General features: G+C 36.7%; 1 protein-coding gene across 3 annotated transcripts in view; it reads left to right on the top strand.

The window, feature by feature from the left end:
- RPS6KA5 (ribosomal protein S6 kinase A5) overlaps positions 1 to 12,020 on the top strand; it is a 185,110-nt gene that overhangs the window by 53,812 nt on the left and 119,278 nt on the right. For all 3 annotated transcript variants that reach the window (XM_081288709.1, XM_081288708.1, XM_081288710.1), the window contains exon 2: positions 6,828 to 6,899. In XM_081288709.1, coding sequence (XP_081144835.1) covers positions 6,828 to 6,899 — 72 coding nt within the window. The remainder of the gene's footprint in view (positions 1 to 6,827; positions 6,900 to 12,020) is intronic.

Below are 12,020 nucleotides of genomic sequence, written 5' to 3'. Positions count from 1 at the left end.
ACACTTTTTGGGGAGGGCGGGGGCTTTGCATACATCAGAACAAATCATCATGAGGCGCGGGAAAATTGAACAACAATTCTGAGACATGATTAGTACATTCAGTGGCGGGAACAGATTGGGTGGGGGTGATTGGTCACTCCTAAGTGGGGTACACATTTAAACTGATTGGTTTAGGTCCTAAATAACTACGTGACAAACTACACAGAGTCCCAGGTTATTAGACAACCAGGGAGTCAGTGGAAATATTTACTGGGCAGTTCGGGTATTGTCCTAACAGAGGATTTTAACAATACCTGGTCCTTCACTTTTTAACTCAGGCCTTGCAGCTTAGAAACTTTACAATGCCCGGTCTTTTACACTTTAACTCAGGCTTTGCAGTTTAGAAACAGCTTAGAAATTTTACCCTTACAAGCACCACATTAAAAAAATGAAATAAATATATTGTGTCCACCTACAACTAAAAAATAAATATTAAAAAAGTGATAACCAAGGAATATGCATTATAGGAAAACAAGTCTCATCAAAAGTGGAAATCTTTTTAGTGGGCTGATTCCAATGTTTTCCTTCTTTCCTTTTCTCCCTCCCTCCCTCCCTCCCTCCCTCCCTCCTCCTCTACCCCCCCCCCCAGGAAAGCACTCTACCACTGGGCCACAGGGCCACATCGCCAGCTCCTCATATTTTAATAAGAAGAAAAATTGATTATAATTGCTTTGTGAAAGCATGAAAACTTGTTTATATCTTTTTTTCTAAATGATTAAACTCAATAATTCATTAATGTAAAAAAATGGGAGTTCATAATCCACTTGAATCAAATATATGAAATATGATATGTCAAGAGCTTTGTAATGTTTTGAATAACTAATAATAAAAAAATTTAAAAAAAATGATAAAAGCTTTTGACAAGAGGTGACTAATCTGATTAATAAAAGAGCTAAGCTTAAAGTAGACCTTGAAAAGATCTAAGTATTGTGTTGGTCCAGGTTATTAATAGTTAACAACTCATGTGATGTGGCTCAGAGTCGAAGCCACCTGTAAGCAACTGGTGTGGTCATGCTATCTCGTGCCAGCTGACCAGCTCCAGGGTTAGGTTTTTAAAGTTTATTAATATTCTTTGGTTTTGTTTTGTGAAGGATTTTCCTGTGGCATTGTTTCTGTGGGAAGGAATTAATCCTCTTGTTAGATTTTAGAGGCTGATGGTGAGGTTTAGTGCCATTGTGTGTTATAGCCAGAAATGCAAAAACCCTGCTCTGTAGGCCAGCCCGCTCTGTCCCCTCAGGAGCCACAAGGGGTCTGTCTGCAATGACAGGAGCAAGTGGAATCAGAGTGCCACCCGGGAGGAGCAGAGTGTGCTTCCAGCACACCCGTGCGGGACTCCACTTTATGAAAGATGTATTGATACAAGTTGTTTAGGCTGAGGTCTCAGTGAGGCTTCCTATGTCCCTCTCAACCCCATCTAATCCCAATCTGGGGACCAGACCAGCATGTTCAAGCATGTGGCTTAGAAGGCTAGAAGGGAGAACAAAGTATTGAGTGAACCCCAGGTGTCTTAGTTCAGGCTTCTTTAGCAAAAATACCCGACTGAGTGGTATAAACAACAATGTATTTCTCGCAGTTCTGGAAGCTGGCAGATACAAGTTCAAGGTGCTGGTAGCTACCGTCTCTGGTGAAGGTCTGCTTCCTGATTTGGAGATGGCTGTCTTCTCATTGTGTCCTTGTGTGGTGGAAGGCAGAGCCAAAAAGGAAGCTTGCTTTCTCCTGTCTCACAGTTTTCATTAGGACACTAATCCTTGGTGAGGACTCCACCTTCTGACTCTGCTGCCTCCAAAGGCCCTTTTTCCCAATATCAGCACATTAGAGAATAGGATTTCAATATAATGAGTTTGAGGGAGGAGGTGACACAACATTAAAACCATAGCCCCAGGTCTCAAGGCAACCCTAAACCTGCTTAGCTAACTGCTGCATACCTGAAAGGGAGAAGTGCAAGAGAATGGCCAGTCTGCCTCAGAGATCAGGCCACAACCGAAATTTGAGGCCAAAACCAAATACCTGTGTGGAGACTGATCTGTTTTTTTTAGTTGTCAGTGTACCTTTATTTTATTTATCTGTGGTGCTGAGAATTGAACCCAGTGCCTCACACATGCTAGGCAAGTGCTCTACCACTGAGCTACAGCCAGCCTGAGGCTGATCTTTTGACACAGTGGCTCGCCTACTACTAGGTGGACCTTCAGAGTTTTAGACTTCTGAATGGTTAGATTTGTAACTGTCTCACCTTTGGGGAAAATTAGAAAGGGGGTCAAGCAGAGGTATGCCTAGCATAGGATCAGAAGCAAAGTTCTTTTTCTCCTACAGCCACAGTAAGGTACCTTCATGTCCTTCTGAGTATAAAGTAAAACAATGGCCATTCTTAATTCTGTCCCAAGAGTACAGGTTGTTTTGATAGCATGGTCCCAGGCATGAAAGTAGCAGCATGTCTTCTGATTAACCTACTTCAAACTTACTAAGGCATGTGAGTGACTCTCAACGTAGAAGATTTTTCTGCAATCAGTGATGTTTATATCACCTCTGGGGTGAAATAAAATGTGTAAATATTTTAAGACTTGTTCTAATAAATGTTAGTGTTGTTACTGGAAAGTTGGAGCTCTTGTTCTTAGGTTAACAATTTAATTAAGAGAAATATAGTTTATTTTTAGACTTTCATGTTCAAAGGCTTTAATCATAATGACAAAATAATAGCATAGAAATGAGAACTGTTTAGACACCTACATTCACATGCTTGAATATGTGTTTTTCATTTGCTTTTTTGTGTGTGCTGAAGATGGAACCTAGGTAGGGCTTTTCACATGCTAATAAGCACAAGCTCTGCCACTGAGCCACAGCCTTGACCCATTTGCTTTCATGTATTTTGTCATTGATACAGTGAAAAATATTTACAATTAAATACTCCTGTGCCTATATATGATTGAGCTTCCTACTGAATTGCTTCCATGTGTATGGCCACTTACTTTGCCTAGTGGATATAATGCAAAAGAAAGAATCATATGGATATTAAATTCAAGATCTCTGAGATGGATCTATATCATATCATGGTTTTTATTTGATTTTATTCTTTTAAATTAACTTGTGCAGGTAGAGGTTGAAAGAGAAATTACTGTTATAATGTTGACTGCAAGAAGACTTTTGCTTCTTGTAATGTTAGAATAAAACCTACTACTGAAGGGTGCCTTTTCAGAAAACAGGTATAAAAGCCTAGTTCAAAAACAAATATCAGCACATTAGAGAATAGGATTTCAACATAATAAATTTGAGGGAGGAGGTGACACAAAGATAAAACCATAGCCCCAGGTCTCAAGGCAACCCTAAACCTGCTTAGCTAACTACTGCATACCTGGAAGGGAGAAGTGCAAGAGAATGGCCAGTCTGCCCATGGAAATCCTAATCTCTGATGTCCTGTTTATTCTCAAATGCTGATAAGCATTTGAGAATAAACAGAAGCAAACAGCTCTGGTGCGGAGTCCACAGTTGGAGGAGGGAAGGAGGGGCGCTTTTAAGAAGTAGCTTTGCTTTTACACTGATCAGGTTAAGTATGTTCCACGCTGTGGGGACTCCAGTGGAAAAATAGCAGTCTTCTGGTTAGGGAAACTAGAAAATGAAACTGGGGAACCCTAACAAGTGACGATAGTAGAATCCCAGAGGAAGAAGAGGGAGAGGAGGACATCCTCAGATTTTGTGCACCACATCTCTGACTAATCTTTGAACTAAGCATGAACATGGCAGACTCTGAGTAACTCAGCTAAAGGTAAGAAATCTCAGCTGGGACTGGAGCTGCTTCCATAGAAACAACATTTAAAATTCAAGTCAAGCCACATCAAGGTATTTGTCTACTAAAACAAAAGAAGTGACACTGGAGAAATTGGGCTCTTCACAAGTAACATTTACACTATTCAGGATACAATCCAAAATTACCCTACATGTTAATAGTCATGAAAATGGAACATAGCCCAAGAGGAAAGAAAATCAAATAAGGCTTCTCCCAGGGTGAATGTGATACTGGAAATAGCAGATAAGAACTTTTAAGATGCTTTTACAGTATTTTTAACAAAATAAAATGATACTCTCTCAGAAGGAAAAATATAGGAAAATCAGACAAATAAAACCAATGAAAAAGAACTAAATGGAAGTTCTGGAAATGAAAAATAATGCATGAAATATAAAAGTTCACTGAATTGATTCAACAGTTGAATAAAAATGCAAAAGAAAAAGCAAGTGAACTTGAAGAAAGAATGTGGAAAGAGAATGGGATAGAAAAATATTTGAAAAATTAAGGCCAGAATTTCCCAGATTTGATCAAGAAGAGAAATTTACAAATAAGAGAAACTCAAAGAATACCATACAGAATGAACCCAAAGAAATCTGTGTTAAGATACATCATTGGGAGACTGTTGAAAGCCAAAGTAAAGAGCAACGAGAGAAGGACGCATTTCAAACTAAGGAGCGGGCTAATCACTGACTCCACCTCAGACTCCATGATGGCCGAGAGCAGATGAACACGGGTCAAGTACTAGAAGAAAAGAAAAAAGCCAGTTAAACCAGAATTGTCTACCAAAAAATACGCCTTCAAGAACAACAGTATTCTGGAATTAGCAGTGATGATAGCACAACCTTGTGAATATATTAAACACCACTGAATTGTACACTTTAAAAGGGTGAATTTTACAGCATATGAATTACATATCAATAAAATTTTAATGAAGATGAATAAAGATTTTTTCAGATGAAAGAAATATCAGAGAATTTATCACTTAAACCATAAGAAATGTCAAAGGAAGTTCTTCAAGGTTAAGGGGGAGTGATGACAGATGAAATTTTGGATCCCCGAAGAGTATGATCATCAAATATGGCAAATATGTGAACAATAGAAGAGACTCTCTCTTCCCCTTTCCTCTTAATTTCTTTGCAAATCGTATCATACAAACAACTGTTGTAGACTTTATAAGCCCAAAACAATATATCACAACTAATAAATGGTTGTAAACAATGGTTGTACCTCTGACTCTCACCAGTTACAAATATCAACTCAAAATGGATCAAAGACTTAAATGTTAAGACTGAAAACCTTGAAGCTACTAGAAGAAAACAGGAGAAGCTTTTCAGGACATTGGCCTGGGCAAAGAGTTTTTGGCTACATTCCCAGATGGGCAGGCAACAAAAGGAAAAGTTGACAAATGGAGTTGTATCAATTAAAATGTCAACCAAGTGATGAGACGACCTATAGAATGGGAGGAAATATTTGCAAACTACACATCTGACAAGAAATGAATTTCCATTGTGGATACAGAATTCACACAACTCAGCAGCTAAAACCATCATCATCATCTGCCTCCCCTAATATTTAATTCTAAAAGTTTGGGTTAAGTCTAATTCTCTTAAAGTTGCAGTCAGTTTCAAAGCAATAATTTGTGACACACTACTGCTTATGAACACGCATCAAGCACTGTGTGAGTTTGATTTATTTGATCCTCATCAAAACCCTGTGAGGTAGGTCTTATTTATTTTTTTGTCATTTTAATATAGACATTAAAAAATACACAGAGAATTTGAAAGAATTGTCTGTTGAATACTCTTATTATCTAGATTCAGCAATCAAATTTTTGTGATATTTACTTTATGACATGTCTATTCATATCTATATTTATCAGTCATTTTAATTTTTAAATGCTTTTCAAATTAAATTTCAAACATCAGTGCACTTTGGGAATAGATATTTTTATTATCTTCAACTGAGACACGGAGAAGTAATTTGTTTAAAGCCACACAACTTTTAAGTGGTAGAATTGGGATTTGGTTCCCGTCTTTGTGTGTGTGTGTGTGTGTGTGTGTGTGTGTGTGTGTGTGTTTGTGGTGCAGAGGATTGAACCCAGGCCTTGCACATGCTAGGCAAGCATTCTGCCACTGAGCTACATCCCCAACCCTGGCTCCATTCTTCACCATTTCCATAGAATGCTAGTTCAGATAATATTTATAACATTGCCACAATAGGAATCTTGTACTCAAATAAGTTGACAAATGCATTATCTAAATCTTGAAGATGTGTGGTACAGAATCTGTGACATTTAGTACTTAGGTAAGTATTTAACTTTGTAAAAGCCAGCCATTTCCAAATTGACTCCCAGAGTACTCTGCTCCCCGTACTTCCCCAAACACAGCACCTTTTAACCTCTCATTGATAGGACCAGAATTCAGTGGAAAGTGCTTATTATAAAGTTTGTGGAGGATAGAATATGTTTTTGGAGAATTTATATTTTTAAACATAGTCCTAGAACGTTAGAGGTAGAGGGATCTTAGTTTGCGCCCAGCCAGTGCTTGCTCTTCAGAGGTGAGGTGGCTGAGACGCCATGTGTGCAGGTGACAGTGACATATTCTTAGTGGCAGAAATGGACCCAACCTAGAGCTAAGGATGGCATTTGATGCTCAGTAAATATTTGCTGAATCAATAAATATATCTTCTAAATCTGTCAAATTTTCTTTTTAGTATATATGTTAGAATTTTTGTTTATTTTCAGATTATATTGGTCCATAGTGAGTCTTTTAATACTTTATGTTAACTTTTGGTACCATCATCTAGTTAAATTTTTAAAAAAGTTTTATTGTAATGTAAAACATAAAATTGCACAAAATGTAGCTATGCCACTTAACAAGTAAATTATAAAGTGCTCGGTGGTTTAATCACCCAGGCCAAGATATAGAACTTTACTGGTACATCAGAAGCCCCATGGGACCTGTCCTGTTGTGAGCCCCTTAATTATTTCTCTCTCTATCTTTCTTTTTAGCTAATTTAACAGGACATGCAGAGAAGGTTGGAATTGAAAATTTTGAGCTCCTGAAGGTTCTAGGAACTGGAGGTAAGTTGTAAGTTTATTCCTTTTTTTCTTAAGTAAGGAAAAAGAACACTTGTTATCCCTATAACCAGAATTGATATCCCCAGTGCAGAAGTCAATGAAAATTTTAGAAGCTTGTGGAATCCAATAGGACGAGGATTACAAACAAATCACTCACAAAAGAAATAAAAAGGCAAAAATTCTAAGAATTAAAGAATATTTTCCCTTGCTGTTGTGAATATAAATTAATTCAACCTCACAAAGAATACACTAACACTTTTAGACAACCAGCTATTCTGTGAAATGCTTTATATTGATTGACTCATTTAGTCTTCCCTCGGTGCTACTGATACTCAACGTACATCATTTGTAGTAATGAAAAACCCAAATCCCTTCAGAAACCCAACAGTAAGGGTTTGGATAAATGGAACATGGACCTGTCAGCTATATAATAGGATTGAAATTGTCTATATTTATTTACATTTTGGAAAGCTCTCCAAAAAGTCATAAGTTGAAAAATAGGCTACCAAAGAGAATACACAATATCCAATTTCCATAATTAAATAACTGTGAATAAATGTCTGTGTATATTTATATATGTAGGAAAATCTTGGGATAAAAACCAAAATGGTAGCAGTGGTGATCTCTGGGTGGTAATGTGTTGATGAGTTTCTGCTTTACATGTGTCCATGCCTACCTCTGCTCTGCTACTCAGGAGTCAGGGCTGGCCTTGGAGCTAGCCAGTCTGTGTGGTTGAAGAGATCCCCATCTCTTTTTTTGATGTTGCAATATTTATTATAGAAAAATAGGGACTGCAAGTGTAAAAGTATGTTTATGGTACAATAAAAAAAGAGAGATACAATATCAAATCTAACAAAGAACTATAACAATTATATAATTATCAGAATATAGACATATATAGAAATAGGAGCCATGTGCTGCTGAGAAGAAAATGTATTCTCTCGTTGAAGGAATGTTCATCATCAATAGCAATTAGAGAAATGCAAATCAAAACCACTCTAAGATTTCATCTCACTCCAGTAAGAATGGCAGCTATTATGAAGACAGACAACAATAAGTGTTGGCGAGGATGTGGGGGAAAAGGTACACTCATACACTGCTTATAGGACTACAAATTGGTGCAGCCAATATGGAAAGCAGTATGGAGATTCCTTGGAAAATTGGGAATGGAACCTCCGTTTGACCCAGCTATCCCTCTCCTAGGTCTATACCCAAAGGACTTAAAAACAGCATACTACAGGGACACAGCCACATCAATGTTTATAGCAGCACAATTCACAATAGCAAAACTCTGGAACCAACCTAGATGCCCTTCAATAGATGAATGAATTAAAAAAAATCTTGCATATATACACAATGGAATATTACTCAGCAATAAAAGAGAATAAAATCATGGCATTTGCAGGTAAATCGATGGAGTTATAGAAGATAATGCTAAGTGAAGTTAGTCAATCCCAAAAAACCAAATGCCAAATGTTTTCTTTGATATAAGGAGGCTGATTCATAGTGGGATAGGGAGAGGGAGCATGTGAGGAATAGACGAACTCTAGATAGGGCAGAGTGGTTTGAGGGGAAGAGAGGGGGCATGGGGTTATTAATGATGGTGGAATGTCAGGATCATTATTATCCAAAATACAGGTATGGTGACATGAATTGGTATGAATATACTCTGTATACAACCTGAGATATGAAAAGTTGTGCTATATATGTGTAATGAGAATTGTAATGCATTCCACTGCTATATATAAATTAAAAAAGTTTTGTTCATCAGAAAGACATAATATTCACTATGTATGGACTTATAATTAGTTGAAAGTCTTTAAATAAAGTATTCCATGAATAGATCATAAAAAAAATAAGATTAGCATCACTCTCTCAGGGACTTCTGTACCTTGTTAGATCCCCAGGCCCTGATAGGTGGACTGCAGTTGTCCTTTGAGGGTATGGTCTATACCTTCCAAAATGCCAAACCTTGCAGCAGGAAAAAAAGGCTTTTTCCTAGGCTTCCACTGTCAGTCCCAGCCATTGCTCTAGCCTCCCATGCACAGGTTTAAATTCACCTGTCTTTCGGTTACTTAATAATGAGCTTTCATGGCTAGGGTTTTGCCATCCTCAGTCTTCGTGAACCTCCTGAGTAGTTAGTATATTATGTAGAGTCAGCTTTACAGTTACCGTGAATGAACCCTATAATAAGCACCTTGTTAGAAAGAGTTTAGCATAACTGTCAACTTGGAGATTTTTCTAGTGCATTCTGACCTTTGGATCATTCATAAAGGTGGATTTCAAAAACAAAATTAAACAAATGTAAAGCAACCATACAGCAGTGGTGGTGCACACCTATAATCCCAGCTATTTGAAAGGCTGGGCAGAGGATCCTAGGTTTGCAGCCTGCCTGGGCAACTTAGTGAGACCCTGCCTCAAAATGAAACCTTTAAAAAGGCCTAGGACGTAGCTCAGTGGTAGAGAGCTTGCCTAGTTGGGATAAAGCCTGGGTTCAAACCCTAGTACTGCAAAAAACAACAAAGCAACAATAACAACCAAAAAACCCAAGTAGCCCCACCATACCATAGACCTAAGAAGTAATGATTTCAAATAATGACAAAATAATGTCTTTCATCTCTACCTTTGTTTTCTATTTTCAAAGGCAGCATCTTCTCCCAGGGTAAAGAGAGTTACAGAATCATGGTTTCTTGTTTCCCTTAAGAATAGTGTTTGTGATAACTTGTCAGAAGCTTTACCTGCCAATTTAAATGCACAGTGTGTTTTATTTGCATGAGTTTTTGTTTTGTTTTTTAACAACTTTATTGAGGTTATATCCACATATCATATAGTTTATCCATTTAAAGTGTTTGATTCAGTGGTTTTCTATTCACAGAATTGCACAGCCATCACCAAAATCAATTTTATAACAAAATCAGTTTTTTGAACCCTTTGGCAGTTACTTCAAAGATCACTATTATCCCTACTGCTAAATAAGTATGAATCTACTGTCGGCATGTGGTATGTGTATTTTTGCCTCTTCTGGACATTTACTTTAAGTGGAATCATGCAGTATATGCTATTTCTGTTACATAACATGTTAGATTCATAGTGCTGTAGCAGGTATCGGTGCTGCATTCCTTTTATGGATAGATTTTTTATTGTCTGAATATATCATATTTTGTTTTTCCAGTCATCAGTTGTTGAACATTTGTGTATTTCCACTTTTTAGCTGTTATTTATAAATCTGCTATGAACATTCTTATGAAGTGTTTTGTGTGAATGTGTTTTCATTTTTGTGGATATATGACAATGAGTAAATTGCTGGCTCAAATGGTTACCAAAGGAGCTGCATCATTTTGCATTATTACCAGTAATATATAAGGATTCTAGTTTTTCCACATCCTTCTCAGTACTTACTGGATATGAGAAGGCTTAGATAAAATATTAAGAATACAATTCATGAATGCTACTTGTCCTGCTTAAATGTTAAACTGTCAGGTTAGCTTACTAACTTTCCATTTCCAGGGGTTTTACAAGGAGTTGTGCATATTTTAAATATTTTGAGTTCAAGATTATATAAATTCCCCCTCAAATTCATTCCAGTTTTAAGTAATTCATGATACAAGATGGTTCATCTCATCTTTTTAATAGGTTTGTCTTAACAATTGGTGAGACAGTAAGAAATCTGTGACAAAAAAATTTTTGCTTATGTAATACATTATGATCTATATTGCCTGGAGAGTTTGTGGTGTTTTGGTATTTTGGGAACCTCCCAGCTAAATTGGGATTCTAGTGAAGAGCAGTTAGCAACCCTAACGGGAAATAAAGGGAGCTGAGTGTGCCTTTCACAGGAGACTTCTTTTGCCTGGTACACAGTCTAATGCCTCGTTGTTCAACCCCTGATCAAGGAGAGACTTGTTTATACTGGCAGATGCCATGTGGACTTTGACCCATGTCTAGTTTATGCCTACCTAAGCGTTTGCTAGTGTTCAGAGCCCAGTCTTGTGTTCTCCTGGGCATTCTTGGGAAAACCTTGCTTGGGATAGCTCCTAGTTCTTTAGATGGAAGGCACAATTGGCTGCCAAGGCAACATAAAAATCCACTCATCTTGGCATACTTTTTCCAATGGAATTTTTCACTAATTGAGTAACATAAATCACCAGGAAAAAAGGATTTGTACAAACAGAAATTTTCTTAATGGGTAAATTTTCAAGAGTAATGCCTCATACATAGTAGTCACTCAGTGGATATTGAATGAATGAATGAGTACTCTTATCCCATATAGAGACAAGATTTCTATAAAGATCCTTGAATTTTGAAAGCAAATTACTGTTTTTCTTTTCAGTGTTTACTTTGTCTTTGTATATTCTGGAAATTAGAACTTACATTATTTTCCATATTGAAGTGTTAGAAATGTTGTCAATTCTTATGGTATTTTACCAAAAGCAAAACTTAGTAAAAACATCATCAAAATTAATCAAATGAAACTACTGTTTACACAGTTTTACTGCTGCTTTTGATTAATTAAATATTTTATTTTAAAAATAGATTTAAAGCAGTGTCTTAAAAATAAGTTTTAAAAATTCAGACTGAAGACTTGTATTATTCTAGATATGGTTAAAGCCACACAGCGTTTAGTCAATGGTAGTAGGTAACTTCTTTGTAGCAAAATAGGGTATCAAATTTTCTCAAATACACTGTGAAAATGTAATATTAACCAATTTTCAGAATTGAATTTTATAGCATGTATCAAGCACAATGAAACCAATTCTATTTCTTGATTTATTATTATGGCAGTATATTCCAAATTCAGAAGTAGAAATTTTAAAATGGTTTAGTTTCACTTTCTGATTAGATGACAGCTTAGATATCTTGGAAAACCCATTTGATTATCATACCCCTAAAGTGCTAGATAAAATACCTTTAAAGAAAGGAAAAAAAAATTCACTGCATAGATCAACGCATAGATCAGCTGGCAGGAATAAGGAAAATTCTTAGACTCAAAAGAGAAAATGGAAGTAAGAATCTAGAGACGTTTACTAAAGGCAGGAATTGTGCTGGGGAAATATGCTGTTCATTTGTGAGTAGTTTTATAGATCTACCATTTTCATGCTTGGTATGGGAGATAGCATCTAAGGCTCC

This window comes from Spermophilus citellus (genome assembly GCF_964194105.1).
Source record: "Spermophilus citellus genome assembly, chromosome: 4".
NCBI classification, from domain to species: Eukaryota; Metazoa; Chordata; class Mammalia; order Rodentia; family Sciuridae; genus Spermophilus; species Spermophilus citellus.
The sequence above is the reverse complement of the archived record's forward strand: the minus strand, read 5'-3'. Positions and strand labels throughout refer to the sequence as shown.